General features: G+C 52.3%; 1 protein-coding gene across 1 annotated transcript in view; it reads left to right on the top strand.

The window, feature by feature from the left end:
* Positions 1–1,837: 1,837 nt before the first annotated feature.
* TNFRSF8 (TNF receptor superfamily member 8) overlaps positions 1,838–23,909 on the top strand; it is a gene marked incomplete at both ends in the record, with an annotated part of 63,703 nt that continues 41,631 nt past the window's right edge. The window contains 2 exons of the mRNA XM_082860184.1: positions 1,838–1,900; positions 19,897–19,984. Coding sequence (XP_082716310.1) covers positions 1,838–1,900; positions 19,897–19,984 — 151 coding nt within the window. The remainder of the gene's footprint in view (positions 1,901–19,896; positions 19,985–23,909) is intronic.

Genomic DNA, 23,909 nt, shown 5'->3' with positions numbered 1-23,909 from the left:
AGCAGAGTATGAATGTGTGTTCTGGTTTCACCACAACTTTGGGGATGGATTTTACCAAAGTTGTTTTTATAAAGAAAAAAAAAACCCTGATGACTTAATAAGTCTAAAAATGTATCAAAATTTGCTTTAATTTGCTTTGATTTGCATCTCTTCGATTGCTAGAAAGGTGGAATTTTCATGCTTGTAATTAATGTTAATTTGTATCTCCCTTTGCATCAGCTGTTTTGATACTGTTATCTGGTTGTGTGCGGGTGTGTGTTTAACAAGTATTTATTTATTCAGAGCACCAGCTCTTCTACAGTAGAAAGCTCTGGACTGGGAAGCAGGCATCCTGGATTGCTCCTGCCCCTGCCTGCTTCTGTGAACGCCATGGCGGTCACTTCCATAATCTCTTAATAGTTTAACCACAATCCCAGCTCAAACATCCCAGGATGCTGGGCCTGGCGCATCCGGGGAGAGCCCAGAAGTGGGTCTCCAGGGAGGGCGCACAATATGGGCACCTTTCAGGTGGAATCCAGGAGTTCAAGGAGGGTTGTGGAGACTTTGTTGGGAGGGTCCTGATGGGAGACAACTGCTAGCGGCCCAAGGAGATGGAGGTATTTCTGAAAGATGGGGGCCTTACGCCTTGCAAGACAGACTGAAGTGCAGAATCCTGAGGGTCCTTGGGCCAATCTGGATGGTCCTTGGTCCTTGGATGTCCTCTGGCCATCTTTAGTCAGAGCACCTAGGACCAGCTGCCTGTCTCTGAGCCTTGGTTTCCACTTCTGAAAAAAACAAACACGAGACAAGCAAATGAACCCTTGGCCTGCGGCATACTCAGCGGATGTGCAACATGTATGAAATGTAGATAGAATCAAAGGAGCCGAGAACCCATGGGATGGAGAAACACTGGAAGGGAAAATCATCTGCTGCAAGTGAGGACTTAGTTCGAATGAGGCTTGTACGTTTTCTTTCTTTTAGGGAAGAGTGCTAGGCTCCTCCTCTAGGCAGAAAACTCACAGGAGGCAGGAAAACACCTGTGGATTGATAACCAATGTCTATTCTTTTCTCCATCAGTCCCTCCAACAGTCAGTCCATCTGCCTAGCCACCCACCCACCCACCCACCTACCTATCATCCGTCTACTGATTCATTTTACAGCAAATATTTATGAATGGGAGTGAATTGTCCATGGTGCCTCTCTCCGCAGTCTCCTGACTCCAGCGGTCCTTTGCAAAGAATCTCCAGGTCAGGAGAGAAGGTCTGGGTCGATTAGAGTGCCAGGATCAGGAACGTACTCAGGTATCACCATTTTTTGGGTTGGGGTGGGATGGTTGAGACCCACTGGAGCCTCCCAATCTCCTGTGAGTACCCGCCCCCCTTCCCCCATCCAGGGGCGGGAGCTGCTGTCCCCGCCCCTCAACCCAGGGGGGCTGGTCAACACCCCGCCCCCCCCGCCCCCCACCCCAAAGCAGCAGAACCCGGTTCTGTCAAATCCGGGGCAGGCCATTCAAACAGCAAAAGGGGAGTGTAGCTTTACTGAGTCATCTCTGCACGTGTTTGCTCCCTTTTTGTCTTGAGTGCTAGTAGCTGCGTTCCTGGAAACAGTCTGGGGTACCTAGTGCGCCTCGGGTGGTGGTGGAAGGGAAGGCTTAAGGCTGAACCTTCAGAGAAGGAGCGTCCACTTTGGAAGTGACTTCACAGCGTGCGGTTCGGTGCCTGCGAGGTGCGCCGCGGGAGGTCTGCGGGCCCTTGCGCGGCTCCTGGCAGCTGGCACCGCACGTGGGCGAGCGTGCTCCCCAGGCTGCGCAGGTGGCGTGGGCTACGAGCCCAGTCCTCCCCCCGACCCCCCGGCCGGGATGCGCGCTCTCCGCGCTGTGTCGGGACTGTTACTCCTGGGGGTGCTCCGAGCCTTACCGCAGGTAAGGGGGACGACAGGATCCTGGGACGCGCCAACGAGCCAGAGCCCCCTTCTTGCCGTCATTGCCCTTAGCCCGGGACAGTGCAGGGCCGGCGGGACGAAGTGGAGAACAGGGGTGCTCCACAGCTAGTTCCCTGCCCAGCTGGGGTGAGGGGGCACAGGTGACAAGCAGGGGGACCGGAATCGCAAGTATTCACAGGTGGGCGGTTGGCTGACAGACTAGTAGGGGCGCCTTCTCCCGCCCTCTCAGGGTGCGGGGATGATTCATTCATTCATTCATTTAACATAAATGAGCAGAGGGGACTGCCTGCAGCAGATGGGCTGTTTGTGGCTGGGGGTCCTGGGCAGATCAGGTGAGGCCCATGGGGGTCTGGGCAGGACAGGTGGGGTCTCCCTTGGCCAGAAGAGGTTGGTATTCAGGCTCTCCCAGGGTCTAGGGAGGGAGGGGGAGGGAGGTGTGGGTGAGAAGCAGGGGTGAGCCAGCCAGATCAGACAGATTAGCTTCCCCCACCCCGTTCAGCCAACCAACATGTAGATTTCGTGCCCTAGAGCACGTGGTGGGTGTCCACCCCTGGAAAAAGGTCAGCGGTGGGGCAAACATACGTTGTGGGAAGCCCCAGAACCGAATCTGGGGACTGCTTTAGGAAAACTGAGCACTTACCAGTGGCCCAGACCGAGCTAGGCACGTGGTGGGGGGAGAACTCAGGTTAATCAGATGTGGTCTACTGCCTAAGCACTGAGCGCAGGGTCTGAAGAGGAGACAGAGGTCCTGGTGGACCCCTGCATAGAACACAGTAGGTGTTGGTGAGTGCCTGCTGCCTATGGGTACAGAAGGCAAAGGTGGGTACAATGACATTCTGTTGGGGGAGGGGCAGGGCCCTCCCACCCCACTTTAATCCTACGGAAAGAGGGGGGGCCCCAAAATGGAGTTCAGTCCGATTCATCCAACCTTAGGGGGGTGGGAGGAGGGAAGTGGAGTGGGCATCAGGCTGAAGGAGGGAAAGTGCACAAGCACCTGCTCCCCTTCCATCTTCAACAGGGTGATGTGAGACAACCCCCGCCCCCACCACACACACAACAGAGGGCAAAGGGGGGCAGCTGACAGCGTTGCACGTTACACGACAGAGGCCCTGGCTAGAGAACCCCCTGCTGGCCCTCCAAGCCCTCTGCTGATAACCTGGGGGAGGGGGAGAGTTTGGGGTGCCAAGCCTTGGGGAGATAAAGGGAAGGGTGGACTGTGAGAAGGGCTGTGACGGTTGCTAGCATTTGGTGGCTGGCGCTCATGTGCTTCCTTTCAATAGCGTGAAATCGCTTTTTAAATTAAAAAAATAATAGGTACTTAATTACACAAGGAAAAAATGAATATATCCCCAATGCAAAAAGAAAAGAAGAAAATTGAAACCCTACAGATAAAACTAAATCGTTGGGTATCTTATCCTTATTCCTACGACGATGTAGCCACCATTATCGCTTTGGTGTTTCCTCTGAAGACCTTTATAAATGCACGTCCATATTTATATCTGTTTTGTAAAAATACATAGGGTTTTCCATATCCTATACTATATGGAACATACAGCTCTTTCTTCATGCGGCTTTTCCAATGTCTGCAGTGTGTCTTGGGGAGCTTTCCACGTGGATACTTACAGATGTCCCACTGACCTTTTAAAATGCTATCTAGTATTCTACCAAACAGGGGGGGTTCCATCGTCTATTAACTCGTGTCCCTGACGGGTGGGCGGTAAGGTTCCTATCATTCTTTGCTTGCTTGCGGGCTCGCAACATGAGGCTCTTGCAACATACAGCCTCACATGGATGCTTTGGGGAAAGTGTGTGCTTCCTTCTCAGAGAAGAAGCTGAGGAGAGTCTATCGAAGTGAAAATGCATTCAAATTAAAAGATGCCACAGAATTGCCTCCCAGGGTGACTAGAGGCTTTTCTCTCCCACCAGCAGGGCATGAGTGTAGTGACTTCCCCACATCCCAGCCGGCTTTTGGTCTCATCAAAGTTTTTATTTTTGTCAATGTGACCGGTGAAGAGGGCCATATCCTTGTTGTGTTCATTTGCATTTCCTCCCTACTGGAGAGGCTGATCCTCCCTTGTCCCCTGTGGGCCCAGACATGGGTCCTTTCTGGGCAGGAATTGGGGCGCCGGTGAGGGAGGGGCTGTCTGCCCATCTCGGTACTCCGCTGCCCCCTTCAAGCCTTCTTCCACCTCTATGGTTCCAGTAAGAACTTGGAAAGTTCATTATTAAAAAGAAAAGACAACCCCTCCCCCTGCCCCACCAAATCAGGGCTTGAATTTTAAATCCTTTCTTCTTCGCCATCCGATTTCACATGACGCCATCAGTTTGTGGTGGGCTTTCTGAGGCAAGAATGCTCTCTCACTGTGTGTCACCTTCTGAGAAAGAGATTTAGCCTCTGATGCCTCTTCCTACAGTCTCCCCTCGAACGCTTTTGTAATGTGATCCAGGATTACTCTGGTGCAAATCCTGAGGGCAAAATTCGTTGTCCGAGCGCCTCCTTCACTTCTCCATCCTTTTATCCAGGGCCCCTGGGGTGGAGGTGGCCGGACAGGGAGGCCCAAGACCTTTCCAGGAGTTCTGCAGATGCAGAGCTCCCCTATCATCCTCCTCCAGGCCAGCCTCCCTCCCACATCCACAGCCCCATTCCAGCTCCATTTTCCTCCCGCCAGATGTGGACCTCTGCCCTGAGTTAGCCATCCTGCTGAGGGAGGTTCTCAGGCATGTGGAGCTCCTCCCACCGGGGTTTCCAGAGCTCAGCTCCCGGGACCCCATAGAGTGGAGTGCTGACCTACGGATATGCCCGCTGGAGGGCAGGAAAGACTTTCTGGTTTTGTCTTGGAAAGGGCGGCCCCAATCCTGTCTGGGGGCAGAATTCCACTCTACATGAGAATGAGGGGACCCGGAGAGGGGGCCCCTGATGTGAAGAGGTGGAAGGAGATGTGGGCTGGTCTGAAGCGAGGCCTTGCCTTCCTTAGAGGGAAGCCAGGGCCGCCAGGAGACGATGGGGGAGCATTACTCAGCTTGAGAGCCGTCGGTGCTGGGAGAAGGGCAGCGTTTACTGTAAGTTTCTGCCTCTGCTCCCACTCATATCTGACCTAGACTTGTTTGTTGAGCTGTGATTCATCCTTAGGCTCGTACACACCTTCCTCAACCCTCCCTTCACCTCAAGGAGCATCATTATAAGGAAAATGAAGCTGAGGGGCGTCTGGGTCTGGGGACACTGGAAGGCTTGGGGGGTGCGGTGTCCTAGGCACGGGTGGTTAGTTTAGTTCAGCCTGGACCACGCGTGGCCTTGTTGGGCCCGTGGTGCCCTGACACCACGTGGGGGTGCCTTATCTGGCATCATGGTCCTCATTTTCCAAACAAGGATGTGGAGGCTCAGAGGTGGAGGGGGGTCTTGCCCACAGTCCCAGGACTGGTCAGGGGCAGAGCAGGACCAGACCCCCAGACCCGATGGACAGACTGTCCAAAAAGGCAGCTCCGGGCAAAGCTGGTCCTCCAGCTTCGTTCTCTCTTCCCTCTCCTGCCAGAGGCTGTTGGGGTGAGGGTAGGAAGACTCCATGCCGGAATCTTTAGGGCTGAAAAGCACTGGGCATCCTCGGTGGCCTTGCTGGTGGGGAGTGGTGACTTAAACAAATACATATGCACACGTGAGTGTTGCAAGTTAAGTTTTATCTGGGGCAAAATGAGGACCGCAGCCTGGGAGACAACGTTTCAGATAACTCTGAGAAACTGCCCCGATATATAGGAGTTTTGCAACGAAGGGCAGGTAATCGGAACGTCAAAAGATTATTGTCAAATAAAGAAAACCAGATATCTTAAGTTAGGAATTTAGCGCTTTTCTATGTATGGGAAGGTGCAAGATACTGGGCCCGCTGAAATCATTCCTCTGATATGCACCTTAGCTATCTGGGGCCTGTATTTTCACATCTTGAGTTTCCTCAGGGCTCACCAGCTCCCATTGGAGGGCTACAATCATTGGCGACTGAGACATCCTTTGTTTATTGATATGGCGGGAAATATTCCACTTATAAATAATCCATTCCATTTATAAATACTCAATTTATCAGGAGGGACTTTTAATATGCCCATCAGTTACTCATTGAGTGCGTAACTCTTCAGGTCCATTCATCCAAGTATTCATTCATTCATTCATAAAAATCTTAAAGGAGCAGCCGCTCTGTGCCAGACATGGCTCCAGGGCTTTCATCCCAGGCTGTTCCTGGTAATCACTCAGCCTCTTGTAGGCCTCTGGGGACAGGCCTCCCTTCCGTCCTGCCCAGGCAGCCCATGCCATCCTGGGTTACTCTGACATCTAGAAGGTCTTTAGGATGTGCTGAAATCTGTCTCCTCACAGCATCTACCCATTGGTCCTGGTTCTGGAAACTGCGGCTATGTAAGCAAGATGTGTCCACCTTCCTCAGCAATGCCTCCCAGTGAGGTGAAGACAGAGACCCCTGAGGGCCCCCCACCGAGGTCTCCCAGTCTGTCTCCCAGACCACCCAGGGCCTCCAACGTTCATTCCTCATGTGCCATGGGTGTCAAGCCTGCTCGCAATGTCACTGGGTGGATGTGCGTTGTAACAAAATAGCTTCAACCGAGGAGGTCAACGGAAGGCCCGGACCAGCAATCTCAGCTAACGATAGTCAGCAAAGAATTGCAAACTACCATGTTAAGCTTAAGCACAAAGCAAAGTTTATTTAAGCAAAGGTGCACTCTCAGAGAGAGAGAGAGCGGGCTGTTTCTGCGAATTGAAAGCAGCATTCCTATACAGGCTTAAGGGCTCTTTTAAGGAGCACTTTGCAGGGAGGCGGGGGTGAGGGACAGGGAATCACTATTTGATTGACAGTCCCAAGCTCTGCAACGAGTTTACTGCTGTGCATGCTCTCACCACTGAATCGCTAAGAAACACCCACTTGGGGGTAAAACCACAGTGTAGATTTTATTATAATTATGATATAATGAGTTTGGGTTTACTGTAGGTTATACGTCTGTCTAGTCTGGGCATGCACAGCCTGGGGACCTCCTCTTGTGTTATGGTGCCCCTCTTTATCAGGATAAGCTGCCCACCACATGGCCATAGTTTCACCTGTTCTGGGTGGGGGTCAAGGGAGAGTCCCCAGAGGGCTGGGTGCATGACTCGATTTCTTCTTGTTTTTCTCTCCATTGTCACCTCCTTGCTGCTAATGTCTGACTAACTACCTAACATTACCGGTTCATCCATTCCACAAATGTTTATCAAGCACCTACTGTGTGCCAGGGAGTGTTCTGGAGGCTTCAGGTGCCTCCAGGCCAGCACACCAGGTCTCTGCCTCATGGAGCTGACATTCCTCCAGGTTGACAGACAGTGAATGGATGGTGCTCCTTGCAGTGGAGAAGATTCTAACCAGGTAGTGTGAGAGGGCCTCAGCTACCCTAGGTGGGGAAAACAGGACGGCCTCTCCCTGGGAGGTGGGGACAACACAGGAGTGAGAACTGGAGGAACAGGACAGAGGCCAGTGTGGTGAGTGGCGTGAGAGGGTGGCGGGGAAGCAGGGAATAACACGGACTTCTGTCTGTGGTTGGAGGGTTTTGCCGGGGGAGTGGCATCTGTCTGTCTGCTGGGGATGGGGCAGGACGGGGAGCCGGAGGCCCCAATGTTGCTGTGGTCCAGGGGAGGGGTGGGTGGAGACGTGAAAACAGGAGAGTACTTTGGAGCTAGAATCGATAGGACCTGAGTATGGATTGGGTGTGAGTGCAGAGGGCAAGATGGGAATGGGGGATCCTGTCCAGATTTGAGGGCTCCGCACCTGGCTGAATGGTGGTGTCGTTTACGGAGGTGGGAAAACTGGGTATGGGACAGAAAGGTGTTTTGGAGAAAAGCACGAGTTCTGTTTTGCACATGTCCAGTGTCAGTGTGGGGTTGAGTGTTGGAGTGGGGAGCTCTCTGCAGAGCTTGGGCCCCTAATGTGGTGCTGCCTGGCGGGGGTGGGGTGGGGTGGGGTGGGGATGGGGGAGGGAGCATCAACCCTCCCTCAATGGAGCCACCTTGCTTCTACTGATGTGGGCCAAGACCCCACATCTTTTGGGGGACACTATGTTTTCCTGTTGATTGATTCCAACCCAGCGGTAGGATCTTCCATTCATCCTGGTTACATGGCATGGGGATCTTAGTTCCTCAACCAGGGTCGAACCTGTGCCCCCCCAGTGGAAACTCGGAGTCTTAACGGCTGAACTGCCAGGGAATTCCATCTCATCCTGGTTACATTTGATACTCGTTTTCTCTTGCTGATGTAACAATCACAAATTTGGTGGTTTACAACAGCACAAATTTATGACCTTATAGCTCTGAAGGTCAAAAGTCTAAATAAAACAGGTCACAGCAGGGCTGCATTTCTTCCGGATACATTAGGGGGAAATCTGTTTCCTCGCCTTCTCCAGCTCCCAGAGGCTGCCTGTACTCCTTAGCTCATGGCCCTCAATCACTCTGGCCTCTGCTTTCATGGTTCCAGTTCCTTCTCTGACTCCGCCCCTCCTGCCTCCCTCTTATAAGGACCACTGTGATTACATAGGGGCCACCAGGATGATCCAGAATGATCTCCGCATCTCAAGACCCTAAACTTAGTCACGTCAGCATGGCCCCTTTTGCTGTATAAGGTAACATAGTCACAAATTGCAGGAATTAGGACGTGGACGTTTTTAAAAATAAACATTTGTATTTATTACAGAAAAAGTAGAAAATAAACATACAGAGAAGAAAATTAAAAGCACCTATAAGCTCACTTAGTGTGTATCCTTTTTTTTTTAATTTTTATTTTATATTGGAGTATAGTTGATTTACAGTGTTGTGTTAGTTTCAGGTGTACAGCACAGTGATTCATTTAAACATATACATATACCTATTCTTTTTCAGATTATTTTCCCATATAAGTTATTACAGAATATTGAGTAGAGTTCCCTGTGCTATACACACAGGGAACTCTTGCTGATTATCTATTTTATATATAGTAGTGTGCGCATGTTAATCCCAAACTCCTAATTTATCCCTCCCTGCCACCTTTCCCCTTTGGTAACAGTAAGTTTGTTTTCTATGTCTATGAATCTCTTTCTGTTTTGTAAATAAGTTCATTTGTATAATTTTTTTAGATTCCACATATAAGTGATATGATATTTGTCTTTGTCTGACTTACTTTACTTAGCATGATAATCTCTAGGTCCATCCATGTTGCTGCAAATGGCATTATTTCATTCTTTTTTATGGCTGAGTAATATTCCATTGTATATATGTACCACATCTTCTTTATCCATTCATCTGGTGATGGACATTTATGTTGTTTCCATAGGTTGTGGACATTTTTGAGGATCATTATTCCACCTACCACATACTTCATGTCATCTTTTTTAAAAAGTCTTTTTTAAAATTGAAGTAGAGTTGACATACAATATTTTATCAGTTTCAGATATACAGCATAGTGATTCGACATTTATTGATATGTACTTTACGAATTGATCATCACAATAAGTCTAGTAACCATCTGTCACCACACATATTACAATGTTAGTGACAATATATTCCCTATGCTGTACATTACATCCACATGACTTAATTAATTTTATAACTGGAAGTTTATACCTTTTAATCCCCTTCATCTATTTTGCCCCCACTCCGCAACCCTGTCAAATCTTTTTTTGGAGACAGTAGAACATCATGGTTAAGGGTCAGCCTGCCAAGTTTACACCCTGCCTCTGACACTTACCATATGGTGCTCTTGGGCAGGTTAAGTCACTTCTCTGGGCCTCAGTTTCCCCATCCATAGAATGGGGATACTCATAGTAGCTAACTTGTAGGGCTGATGGAAGGATTATATGGGATAATAGATGAAAAGTGCTGAGAACAGCTCCTGGCATGTGGTGAGGGCTGTGTGGAGGTAAGCCATTATTAAGTGCCTGTTGTATGCTGGGCATCGTGGATGCAGGATGCAGGTGAACCAGTTACAGTCCCTGCCCTCCAGGGCGGCAGCATGGGAAGTGGAACATGGAAGGCAGTGTAATCAGTACTGTGTGGAGAACTGTCCCAGGCCTGCGGGAGTCCACAAGTGCCTGTCCTCACCTCTGCCTGGGTTGGAGGGGAAAAGCTCCTGGAGGGGAGGAGGAGGTGGCCAGCCTGTATAGTTTGGGATGACAGGCTCTGTGCCATGGATACTGCCAACGTCCTCACCAACATCCAGGTCACACGGACCATCAGCAGGGGCGTCTGGGGTGGGGCCGGGGCTTGCTCTGGAAGCTCCGTCAGCAGGTTTCACGTGAGGGGCTCTGCACCTCCAGGGGGCTGAGAACTCCCAGAGGCATCGTCCATGGCCTCATTTCATTGCCTGCCGTGAGCCCCACATTATTCCCGTGCTCGGGGAGGGCATGGTCCCCTGAAATGGTTCCAACCGTCCAGGACCATGAAACTCCTAAACCAAACCTTCACCTTCCCACCCAGGACACATGCTCTCTCTGTCCCGACAGTCCGGGGGTGGGGCTTGGAGGACAGAGATGGTCCCTGCCGACGCCATCTGGGCAGGTGGGCTGACGCTGGGGAAGGCATCCCAGGCACCTCCAAGAGGGCTTGGAAAGCCGAAGTACCACTGGGGAGCTGACTCTCCGCCCATCCTTACTCTTTGACACCATCAAGTTTTCATTGGCGTTGCTAGTGTCCCTTGGTGGCTGGCTCTACAGGGGACTGTTATTCCAGGAAGGGGGTGGACTTTACCACGTCTGAGGTATAGCTGAGTGTGCATTTCAGACACTTGCTGTGGCCCCAGGACCTCCAGGAAGGCTATCATCTGAACAACAGGCTCACATGGCTGGCTTGGGGTTTCTCCTGGGCAGGAGGGGCGTCAGTGGGAAGCGAGGAGTAAGAAGTTGCAGAATTTGGGCTCCGAGGCCAGACCTTGGTTTTGTTACTCACCTCCATCCTGTCCAAACCCTCACATATTAGCTGCTCTACAACCCTTAGTGGCTCCCTACTGCCAAAGGCACTATTTCCCAAAGTCACTTCCAGGGAATCGTAGTTCCACGAGGAAAGGGCTCTACAGCCAGCTAAGTTTGGGAAACAGTTTGTCTGCTCTGTTCCCACCCCGAACCTTTCCTTGGAGAATCAGGCAGCAAGTAAGCAGATAAAAGGCTCTGAGAAACCACTCAAATGGAACCCAGGGATTCTTTGTGTTTCCTTTCTTGTTTTGCTTGTCACCTGCTGACATCCTGCAGCACCAGTGTTTGCTGGGACGCAGGGTGGGAAACGAGAGTTCAGTCAGTGCAGACTGAGGCCCTGAGTCCTGGGCCTCCTGTCCTGCTTTCACTGTCCAGCCCATCAAGACACTGAATGCCCCACAGCTCTATTCTTGCCGGCCTCTGTACCTTTGCCTCTGCGGAGCTTTCTGTCTGAGATTCCCTCCCCTCAAGAATCCTTCAACAAAACAAAGCAAAACAAACCCCAAAACGGAAGTTCTCCTCCAAGAACCATCATGTGCCTGTCCTGGGAGCTGTCTTCACGAAACATCACTGTCTGGAGTTGGCCTCTGTGTCGTCCCCAGCACGTAGCACAGGGCCTGGTTCCTGCTGGGCCTTCAGTGAATGAGTGGTAGAGGGGACTCAGGGTTACTCTTTGTCTTCTCAGGAGGGGCCCTGTTTTCTTTTCTTTTTTAAACCCCACATTGGTTTATTTATTTATTTTTGGCTGTGTTGGGTCTTCGTGTCTGCGCGAGGGCTTTCTCTAGTTGTGGCAAGCGGGGGCCGCTCTTCATCGTAGTGCGCGGGCCTCTCACTATCACGGCCTCTCTTGTTGCGGAGCACAGGCTCTAGATGCACAGGCTCAGTAGTTGTGGCTCACGGGCCTAGTTGCTCTGCGGCATGTGGGGTCCTCCCAGACCAGGGCTCGAACCTGTGTCCCCTGCATTGGCAGGCAGATTCTCAACCACTGCGCCACCAGGGAAGCCCTTATTTTCTTATTGTGACTGTCATTACTACAAAATCAGTGGCTTGAAACAACACAGATTATTATCTTTCGGGTCTGTAGTTCTTAAGTCCGAAATGGTTGTCCCTGGGCTGGAATCAAGGTGTAGGCGGGGCTGTGCTCCTCTCTGGAGGCTCCAGGGGAGAATCCAGTCCCTTGTCTTTCTGGCTGCCAGAGGCCACCTGCACTCCTTGGCTCGTGGCCCCTTCCTCCGTCTTCGCTCCAGCTGCATAGCATCCGTCTGACGCTGCACCCGTCCTGTCTCCTTCTCTGACACGCTGACTCTGACTCTTCAGCCTCCCTCTTTGCACTTTTAAGGACCCTTGTGGTTACATTGTGCCCCCTATAATCCAGGATCATCACCCCTTCTCAAGGTCACCGATTAGCAATTTTAATTCCATCTGCCACCTTAATTCCCCATTGCCATTTAAGGTGACATAGGTTCTGGGGATTAGGGCATGGACATCTTTGGAGGGGGACTATTCGGCTGACCACAGACCCCTTCTTTTTTTTTTTTTGAATTGGTACAATTCTTTTTTTAAAAAATTAATTAATTAATGTTTGGCTGCACTGGGTCTTCGTTTCTGCACGCAGGCTTTCTCTAGTTGTGGCGAGCGGAGGCTACTCTTTGTTACCGTGCGTGGGCGTCTCATTGCGGTGGCTCCTCTTGTTGCGGAGCACGGGCTCTAGGCGCGCGGGCTTCAGCAGTTGTGGCACATGGTCTCAGTAGTTGTGGCGCACGGGCTTAGTTGCTCCACGGCATGTGGGATCTTCCTGGACCAGGACTCGAACCCGTGTCCCCTGCATCGGCAGGTGGATTCTTAACCACTGCGCCTCCAGGGAAGTCCCACACAGACCTCTTCTCATCTTCCTGCATCCCACATGGAAGATACTCAGTGAGGATAAACTCATCAACTCTCATAAACTTCATCTCAGAGGAGGTGCTTACCTGTTTCTCCTGCCAGGGGCTCCAGGCTCCTTCCTCTTCCTTCCAGGCTCTTTCTGTGTCTACTGTCTTGGGTTTTATCTCCAGCTATGAGGCCAGGCTGCATGGAGCCATACACAGTCCCCCTCAGCTTCCTGGAGACCAGAGGTAGGAACTGGATCCCGAACATAGGTGTGATGGCCGTGAGGGATACGGCCAGGACAGGGACACGCTGTGTGTCATGGGTGTGTTTAAAGTCGGGGAGGAGGATGACTTCAGTTTCATGTGGTCTCTTGGTCTGGAGCTCAGGTGAACCCTCAGGGTGGAGGGAGGGTTCAGATCCCCCAGGACTAGGAGATGACAAAGCCCAGCCTGTTGGCAGAATAGCCTAGTGGTTACTTACTAGGTTTCTGTGGCCAGAAACCCGTGAACATGTCACCTTATACGGCAATGAGAATTTTGGAGCTGTGATTCAGGGTACAGACCTTGAGATGGGGAGATTAGCCTGGATTATCCAGGTGGGCCCAATGTCCTCACACGAGTCCTTAAAAGCAGAGAAACTTTCCTGGCTGCATTAAAGAGAGATGACACAAAAGAAGAGGGAGATGTGATAGGAGAAGGACTCTCCCCACTGTTGTGTGCTTTACAGATGGAGGAAGGGGGCCGCAAGCCAAGGAATGCGGCAGCCTCTAGAAGTTGGAACTTTAGTTGACAGCAAAGAGACGGGACCTCAGTCTTAACCACAAGGAAATGGATTTTCCCCTAGAGCCTCCAGCAAGGACAGAGCCTTGTCCACATCTTGATTTTCGCCTGCTGAGACCTGACCTGGATGGGGGTGATCAGGGAGTGGGGGGCGTGCCTGGGGAAGAGGAATGCATGAATGAGATCCAAAGGATGAGTTGGGATGTGCTGGACCTGGTGTATGGGATGCTCAGGGGAACAGTGTGTACAAGGCTGCTGGAGGGTGCACGTGGGAATGGGAAGAAGGCTGGTGGGAGAGGGCGCCTGAGGTTGCACAGGCCAGATGGGCCAGGGCTGGCCCGGCAGGGTCTCTTGGGCCACTGTCAGGACTTTGGCCTTTATCCATAGTTCGGTTGGAAGCCATCTCCTCATCTTCAACAGGGCGGAGGGGAGGAGGCCAGATCTGTGTTTTGAAAAGATCGCTCTGGCGTCTGCACTGTAAGTGGGATGCGGGGGATGGGTGGATGTGAGGAGACCCTGGCTGGCCATTCTCAAGCCCAGAGGCAGGAGGTGAGGAAGAGCTGGTGGGTTTGAGAGTAGAGCTGGAGGTTAAACAGACGGGACGAGGGAAGCAGAGCCTGCTGGATAAGAGCCTGAGCCACATGGCTAAGGCCAAATCCTGTCTCTAACACTGCCTAGCTGTGGGACTTGAGGCAAGTATCTTAACACCGCCGTGCCTCAGTTTCCCCATCTGTAAAATGGGATAGATGGTAGGTCTAGGTGAGGCCTGGGATTCTGCATTTCTAGCAAGTTCCCAAGTGGTACCAATGCCACTGGGCTCTGACACCTCACCGTGAGTAATAGAGGTGCAGGTGGGGTGCGCCTCCCAGCTCTGCCCAGCTCCGGCCCTTGTGGGTATTTTGCATCTGACCTGACTCCTCCATCTCCTGCCCCAGCGCCTCGCCCTCAGCTCTAGGCTCTTGGCTTCTACAGGTGTGGCCTTGCTCCTGTGTCTCTGCAGCTGTGGCCAGGTGGGGCTTTTTTTTTTTTTTTTTTTTTTTTGCGGTACACGGGCCTCTCACTGTTGTGGCCTCTCCCGTTGCGGAGCACAGGCTCCAGACGCGCAGGCTCAGCGGCCATGGCTCATGGGCCCAGCTGCTCCGCGGCATGTGGGATCTTCCCGGACCAGGGCACGAACCTGGGTCCCCTGCATCGGCAGGCAGACTCTCAACCACTGCGCCACCAGGGAAGCCCCAGGTGGGGCTTTTTGAAAGTGAAATTTACCAGGTTTTGTAGGGAAAACCAAATCAACCTGAAAATAAGTCTAGAAATGGGAAGGTTTCAGGCCAGTCCGTCTTTATCTTGATGCCACTAAGCCTGGGCCACAGGCCTCTGGTTACATAGCTCATCACCCTGTGGACAACTTGCTCTGCCTCAAATCTGCCGGGGAACCCCATCCAAAAGCCCCCCCTCCCAGGCCTCGGACTTCCCCCTCCCACTCTCCCCTTTCTGACCCCCCCTTCCCTCCCAGGCCAGGGTCAGAGGGTGGCCCAGCTGTCTCTCCCCCTTCCCCAGGGGCAGCAGGAGTTGATGGGCCATCCAGGGTCTGGGCCCACGGCCAGCGGAAACTGGCAGGGCCCTCACAATTCAGAGACTGCTGTAGACGCCGAGGCTGCTGCTTTCTCTGCCAGGAGCTGCTATGGGTGAAGGGCCCATGTGAGTGGGTAGTAGGAGACCAAGGTGGGTGGAGGCAGTGGGGCAGATGGGGAGATGGCAGAGGGAGGGCAATGAATAGGGCCGGGGATGAGGGCTGAGCCCGGGTGGGGGCCAGCTTTGGGGGACCACGGACAACGCTGCTAAGGCAAAGCTCAGGGCCCCGGTTCCACCCCTCTCTAGTTTCCGGGCTGGGAACACCCTGGGAAGATGGGGTTGCCACTCCGACTGGAGTGCTGGCCCTGGACGGAGTTCTGGGACCCGTCAGCTCTCCAGCACACAGTAGGTGTTTGGTGTAGCCCTGGAGTGGTCAGGTCAGCTGACTGGACTCAGAGCCTGACCCTCCACAAGGTGTGTGCTCTTGGGCAGGCTCTTCACCTCTCCCAGACAGATTTCTGTGCTAATAGGGTCTCACAGGGCCCTTGGGCTCAGTAAGTGCTGTTGTTACTTCTGCAACGTGTGTGCATTGCATTGACCCATTTTCTGGGCGCTTGTAAAGCCATGACATCATAGTCAAAGAAAAGTCCCAAGTGTCTTTTCCAGAGAAGGCCAGTCACAGGGGCCTGGGGATGTCTGGGATGAGTGCTAGGGGATGGGGTGAGCTATGCCCCAGCCTGGACCCCACCTACATCTCTGGGAATGGCTGGGGGAAGCCGGGGTCGGCCCCTCCATGGGGTCGGGGGGGCCAGCCCTTCTCCCGTAAGCCCCACCCGGGAACGGAGGCCCCCAAGTTCTCTACTCCCTTCTTGGGGCTCTGGTGGGCTTCAGCTGGACATCCTGGCTGAAATCCCACTGTCCCTGGGGACGGTGAGATGATCGCGCCCCCTGGTGGCAAACTACGGATTTACACAGATTTATTGTTGGAAAGAGCTGCCCTCTCCTTCCTGAGCACTTAGAATCCTAGGGGGTGCTACTATTCACACATGCGGTTTTGTACAATTGCTTTATTTCACTCTCTGTCTTTATGTATGCACTTTATTCTTATCATCTTTTACTGAACCTTTGGCTAGTTAGTTGCAGACATTTTGATCCTTCACCCCTACATATTTTAGCATGTTTCTTCTACAAAAAGGACATCTCTTACATAAACAAGTTTTCAGGCATTCAGCTTGATAGAACATAATCAAATGTAAAGCCCATATTCAAATCTCGCCAGTTATCTCAATATTCTCCTTTACAGCATATCCCCCTTCCCAGCCTGATTCAGGATCCAATCCAGACATTGCGTTCAGTTCTCCAGTTTTTAGCCTCTTTATACTGGAACATTCCACAGCTCTTCCTCATCTTTTATGCAGTGGCATTTTTAGAGTCCAGGCCAGTTGTTTTGTAGCACACCCCTCAGTTTGGGTTTATCTGATGTTTCCTCATGATTTGATTCAGATTGTGGACTTTTGGTAGGAAGACCACCGATGTGATGTGGCGTCCTTCTCAGCACATTAGACCTTTCTCATTTTCATGATGGGCAGCCTGTGGCCCAGAAAGGGAGAGAGAACTGAGGACACAGTGAAGCTCAAAATCTCCTGTCTGCGCTTAGTTGCTGTGTGACCTTGGGTGGGTAACTGCACCTCTCTGAGCGGCAGTTTCCTCATCTGTAATGTGGGGTGGTGATCTGGCCCCAAAGGGCTGGGGGTGGCCTAAAGGAGGTGATGTGTGACTCATGGTTGGTGGCGGGGGAGTGATAGGTAATACCATGGGTTCCCTCTTCTTCTCTGCCCCTCCCAGCCCTCCACTGACCCAGGGTGAGGTGGCAGGAGATGAAGGATAAGCATTTGGGCTCCCCTCAGCTGTCCCCTCAGGCCCTGGGAGAGTGATCAGGGCCACGTCCCCGTCAGAGCCCACAGCTATCAGTGAGAGGGGCAGGCAGGCCAGGAGGGGAAAACCCAGGCCAAGGGCCCAGAATTTCCCACACAATCAGCAGGCCTAGCAGGGCTGCACCCTCACGCCGCCTGCCCCCCAGCCCACCCCAGCCATAGGCTTCCGCGCTCGCATGGTGAGACGCTGTGGGTCAGGGAGAAGCTTGGGTTGTCCTGGCAGGTCTCTGCCCCTAGACAGGCTCTGTTTACTTGAGAAGAATGAGATTCCGCTGGAGGGGATGGCTGGGCGCCATTGGCAAACAGACTGTCCTCAAGGCCCCGGGCTCTGGATTACATGAGACGCATAAGTGCTGTGTGACTGGTGTCTGCAAATGTAGGTTATGTTTATCATTTCGAATTTATGTGGCAACATTTCAGATGTGCAGACAAAGAAAAATGAAGACTGTAGTTGACACTCCACGTGTCCACCTTCCAGCCACGCTGGCCTCCTTGCTGCTCTCTGCCCATAGCAGACGTATTCGTTTATTATTTTCACAGTTCCCTCGGGTGGAGAAAAGACTAGGGAATCCCCTTGGGCCGACCAGGCCTCTCCCCAGCAGGTAAAGGGCTTCTGCTTTCCTCCCCCAAACCAAGAAAGCCCCTACCTCATTCATCCCATGAGTGGCCACCTCCTGTCTGCCAGGCATCATCTCGGATGCTGAAGACAGAGAGGTGGGACACAGCTCCCTCCTCCCCTGTCTCCCCCACTCCCTCCCACTCTCCCTTCCTGGAACTCCCTGTTATGGGTCTTCCCAGAAACCTGCTTCATGCTCCCCTCTCATTCAGCAGGAAGGACAAAGTTCCTTCCCCCAAACTCAGCAGAGGCTCTCCTCTCATGAACCAGCCCCTAACAGAGGGGCTTAGCTTTCAAGGAGCCCTGGGAACATTGGGGAGCTCGTTAAAAATGCCTATTCCTTAAAAAAAATGAGTCCTGACTCTACTTCACACCAGACACCAAAATGAAATCTGAATAGGAAAGGCTAAGTAACACCATCTAGAAGACAATGTAGGAGAATATCTAAATGCATTGGGTGGGCAAATATTGGACATTAAATAGAACATTAACTGTAAAAGTAAAGATTGATACATTAATTGCACTTCATTAGAACTAAGAACCCTGTTCATCACAAGACTCCAGTAAGAAAGTGGAAAGGCAAACCATAAGATGGGAGATGAGGTTTGCAGTGCATATATTCAAAAAGAACTTGTATCCAGAATATATAAAGAATTCCCACGTATCAGGAAGAAAAGTCGGACAATCTAATTTTTAAAAAAATGGACAAAAGACCTGAATATACATCTTACAAGAGAGAATATCCAAACAGCTGATAAACATGTGAAAAAGTACCCAACATCATCACTCATCAGAGAAATGCAAATAAAAGACGCAATGAAATTCCACTATATGCTCACCCAAATGGCTAAAATTAAAAAAAACTGACTATACTAAGTGTTAGCAAAGATGTGGAGCAACTGGAACACACACCCTGCAGTGAAATGTCAATTAGTACAATTTAGAAAACTGTATGGAGAATCAATCAGAGCCAAGCATACACATACTTGAACCCTACAATTCCACTCCTAGGTATACATCCAATGGCAATGTGTGCATATGTGCACCAAAACATAGGTACAAGAAGGTTCCTAGTGGGATTATTCATAATGATCAAAAAAGTGGAAACAACCCAAAGGTCCATCAAGAGCAGAGTAGAGGGGCTTCCCTGGTGGCGCAGTGGTTGAGAATCTGCCTGCTAATGCAGGGGACACGGGTTCGAGCCCTGGTCTGGGAGGATCCCACATGCCGCGGAGCAACTAGACCCGTGAGCCACAACTACTGAGCCTGCGCGTCTGGAGCCTGTGCTCCGCAACAAGAGAGGCCGCGATAGTGAGAGGCCCGTGCACCGCGATGAAGAGTGGCCCCCGCTCGCTGCAACTAGAGAAAGCCCTCGCACAGAAACGAAGACCCAACACAGCAAAAATAAATGAATAAATTAATAAACTCCAACCCCCAACATCTTCAAAAAAAAAAAGAGTAGAGTAGATACATTGTGCGTATTCAGGGGATGCAATACTGCAAGGCAGTGAACTTGAATGAATGGTTGCTGTTTGCAACAATGTGGGTGATTCTCACAATAGAATTTTGAGTTAAAAAAGCCAGTTGCCAGGGTGTACGTTTCTATCTAGGTAAAGTTCTAAAGCGGACAAAACAAATCTCTGGTGTAGAAGTCAGGTTAGCGGGGTGGGGGGGACTTTCGTGGCGGGAAGGGGCAGGAGGTGGGTGCTGGGTACTAGTATCTTGTTTCTGGATCTGGGTGCTGGTGGCAGGATGTGTTTATGCTGTAAAAATTCAGTGTGTATATACTTGAGATCTGTGTGCTTTTCTGCATGAGTGCTAGACATCAACAGACAAGTTTACCAGAGCTTCTTATTGCTGGGCCCATGCTGGAAGCCAAGTAGGAAGCAAGTGAATTATTCCCAGGGAGAGAGGCTGGGGGCTGGGACCAGGTGGAGGAGGTGGGGATGTTGGTCCGAAGGGGCTGAGAGAATTTGCTGATGGGCTGGGTGTGAGTACTGGAGGAGAGCGTCAAGGGAGATTTCAAGGTTTAGGGCCTGAGTTATGGAAGGCTGGGGTTGCCTCCACCTCCGCTGGGAAGACCAAAGGTGGAGCGGGTTCCAGGAAGTTTCTGTCCTGACTTCTATAACGTGAGGCTCCACCTCAGGCCTGGCCTGATAGCAAGTGGAGACCAGGCCTCCTGGGACCTGAGGGGCAGGATGGAGGGTGGGTGTCTGGGACCCTCCTGGTCTCACCAGTGTGTTTCACCCTCCAGGGTCGAGTCTCCGAGGATGCCTGTGGAGGGGACTCCAGCCGCTACTACAACGAGGCTGCCGGGAAGTGCTGCTACCGCTGCCCCGAGTGTGAGTAGGGGTGTTGGGAATGGGGACGAGAGGGGAGTTTTGTCCTCAAGTTACAACACTCCTGGGAGATTGGTGAGTGGGAAAGACCCGCGCCAACATCGTCATTGCCATTGGCTATAGGTTTTAATGAATAGCTGCTCTTTGTTGAATTCTCCCGGCATATACACTAGTCTGAGGCCTCCCGCGCATTGCGTCCTCCCATAGGATCTTCACCATCATCCTTGGTCATCGCCATTTTGCAGATGAGACTTTTAGGGGTGCTGCAAGGTTAAGCAAGTCACCCAAGGTCACAGAGCTGGGAAATGGGGGAGCCAACTGGGGCTGGAGCCCAGGGTTCTATGACCCCAGAGCCTGGGCTATTGACACCCCCTGACCGCCGCTCATTTCCGGGCCTACGAGCAGTTGGCAAGCCTCATCTTTTCTGCCCTGGGAACTCGTTTGTCCCAGGGCTGCCAGGACTATAGCTCACTTGGGGACCAGTCTCCCTGCCCAGAGCTCACTTCCTGGAAGGCTCACCTGCCCCCAGCACAATGATGGGCCCCATGAGTAGATGAAGGGCACCAACAGGAAATCCTTCCAGAACAGGCATGGGTCTTGTTCTCCCCACTTTGCAGATGAGGCTCAGGGTCACAAGGTCATGAAGCATCCCCATCCCCTGTGGTTGTTATCAAAGTCCCAAGGCACATCCAGTGGCCTTAGCTGCAAGGGGCTCAGCTGTGGTCTCTGACCTCCGGGAACAGCGACTCATGGGGGAGGAAAGACATTAGTTATGCCAGCAGAGGGTGTGAGGGAGGACTGCACCTATGTGCTCATCATAACTGCCTCTCGCTTTGAGGACAGCAAGCCACTGGAAGTGGGCAAGGGTCTTCAGAACAGGTAGAGGGCCCAGCATTGCTGTCTGGAGGATGGCGACAGGCCACAATGCACAAGATCGCCAAGGGTATGTGGCCCGAGCTGGGCGGGAACCCTGGTCAGTCTGTTCCTAGACCTGCAGCCTCTTTGCTCCACCATGAGCACAGACCCAGCCCATGCTCAGGCCACCAAGGACCAAGAGAAATATTTTGGGAGAGAATTTGATATTTTTTATTTCCAAAAATGATTGTAAGAAGTCATTGTAGGGGAAAAAGTAGAACTTCGTTGGACTGTCTCGCTTTTATTTCCTGGTTTAGTGTTGGACTTGAAGTATGTAACAGGTGGATTCCCCTGCTTTTTTAGTGCTTGGGACTTTAGTGACTTAAGGGCCGGCCACCCACATACCCACCCACCCACGTACCTGCCTGTCTACCTAGCTGTTCTTTCACTCACTCACTAACCTGTCCATCTCTCTCTCCTCCTGCCTCCCATCCCCCTTCCCTTTCTTTCTGCCACCCATCCCCCATACATCTACCCATCTGTCTCAGTATGCTCAGGCTGCCATAACACAATACCGCAATACCGCAGACTGGGGGCTTAAACAACACCGCATCTCCCCAGGAGAGCAGCGGTCAGGGCTCCTGAGTGGTGTGGCCCACAGGGCTCTGTGACTTTCCATAGGACCTGCAATCCCAGCCGCAGGGAGAAAGACAGACACTTCCTTCCCATGCCCCCCAGCCCCCCTTGATGCCTGCCTAGCAGGGCTTGATGGGGAGTGGGTGGGGAGAGAGAGGGTGACATCTCAGTCTCAGGCTCCCTCCACTTAGATGCTGTAACTTGGGAAAAGGGGGCTCCCTTCCCCCACATGTTCCGTCTCCAAGGCCCAGTGACCGGGGGTGGCTGAGCGCCCCATGCTGGTGTGGTGGGCGGGGCATTTTGCTGGAGTTTTATTGACCCTGTGCTTCCGGGCATGCAAGAAAGGAAAAATGAAAAACCCACAAAAACCCCTTCCTTTGTCTCTCGGGGAAATTTCTGACATTTTGCCCGCTGTCTGCAATCAGCACTCAGCTGTGTACCGGGGCCGGTTGGTGGAGGAAGGAAACGGGGAGACCTTTGAGATTGAGAAATTAAGATGTCATCAGATCCCTCCTTCCACCCAGACCTGTTATGCCCTTTCTAACATCCTCAACAGTTGATCCCCAGCCCTCTGCTTACACACCCCCCAGTGACGGGGAGCTCACTTACTGACTCATAACAACAGCAATGGTTATCATTGGTGGAGCATGTGCCACGCCAGCCACAGTGCTGAGCCCTGTAACTCTCTTAGCTCATTGAGCCCTGATAGGAGCCCCAAAGAGGAAACTTGCACATGGCGGGGATCAGGGATTTGCCCATGGTCACATGCTAGTAAGTGGCTCAGGCGGGGCTCAAACATGGCTGTCTAACTAGAGTCCTGAGCCCTTCGCTCTTATTTGGTGCTGACCCCGAGGCATTGCATTTGGAGAGGCAGCAGGACATACCAGTGAAGAGTCTGTGTGCGGGCTACACCCCCTTCCTATTCTGCACCCTCCTTCCTGGATCACCCTACCTTTTGTGCCCACACTCACCCCCCATAGGAGGGGTCTCCCCCGCAGGCGTGGGGGGATGATGTGAAGCCAGGCCTGGTGTTAGGCAGAGAGCACAGTTTGTTTGGGGCCAGGTGGGTGTACCCCATCTTGTCCTGGGGGAGCTGAGGGTTTCTCCAAGGAGGAAGCGGAGGCCTCCCCTGCCCTCCCTGCTCTGGCTGAGCTCGGCTGGTCCACAGTTCCCTCCCCATTTGCACTCCTTCTTCAGGGCAACAGGGGGGACACTCGACAAACATCTTTCAGCCCCAATTCCAAAGCACAAGAAGAAAGCATCTGATGGCTCTGAAAAGTCCAGATGTCCACCTCTGCTCTGGTTCCCCAAGGCGAGGGCTGCCCTGGACCACTGCTAGTGGGGCGGGGGCGGGGGGAATGAGGGCAGTTCTCCAAGAAGGGCAGCCTGTGGGCTGAAAAGTCCTTCCAAAATATGTCTGCTGCAACAGGCAGTTAGCATCTGGGAACCATGAGAACACACTCCTGGGGGACCTGACCTTGTTGGAAAATGCAGGGGGGACTTCCTTGAGGAGGTGGCATCCAAAGGCATCCTGAGGACAAGCAGGGGTTGGCCAGGCCAAGGTGGGGAGGAGGTGTGCTCTGGTTAGAGGACACAGAATATGCCAAGGCCTGGAGTGGGCAAGGATGGGCATTCAAGACCTGGGAGGGGCTCCATTTGGCGGAAGCAAAAGGGGTGAAGGGGGTTGGGGAAAGGCAGGGCGGAGGGGCTGGCGGCCCAGACTCAATGAAGAGCAGTTCTGCCCGTGAGAGTTTCGGGGCCCAAAGCAGCTGGCGCCAGCCTGCCTAATGCTGAGGCAGAGGTGAAGGTGGTGACCGGAAAGTGAGGACAAACTGTGAGAACATCTGGAGTCAGAAAGGCACTGAGCGGAGACTGGGAGGATCAGGACAGAGGGACACTTGGGAACCAGTTCTCAGAACCAGCACAACCCCTGAGGCTTTCTTAACCATTTCGTTTCTGATTCTGAAAGTGGTGCTCAGGGGAGAAGATCTACGTGAAAGATGGGAAAAGAAGAAACTAGCAGTCAATAAACACTCATCATTTTTCTGCTCCCTCTACTCCAGGGCCCATGGCCTTTCTGTCCTCTGCACAAGCCACGCCTTTTCCTCCCCTAGGGCCTTTGCACTGGCCATTACCTCTGCCTGGAATGCTTCCAGCCCACCCCCACCCCGGCCCCTGCACAGCTGCGTCCTTCAGTCCTTTGGGACTCAGTAGGCCCCCCCATCCCCCGCTGTCTCACTCTGTCACTCCACTCTCCACTGCTTTCCTCTCCCTGAGCTCCTGCTGTATGTTCTTTGGAGTCTGTCTCTGAAGTCTGAACCCACTTGCTAATTTCTTTTTTTTTAATATTTATTTATTTGGTTGCGTTGGATCTTAGTTGCCGCACGCGGGATCTGTTTTTAGTTGCGGCATGCGAACTCTTAGTTGCGGCATGTGG

Source organism: Leucopleurus acutus (genome assembly GCF_964270905.1).
Source record: "Leucopleurus acutus genome assembly, chromosome: 2".
NCBI classification, from domain to species: domain Eukaryota; kingdom Metazoa; phylum Chordata; class Mammalia; order Artiodactyla; family Delphinidae; genus Leucopleurus; species Leucopleurus acutus.
This window is presented reverse-complemented; position numbering and strand designations above follow the sequence as displayed.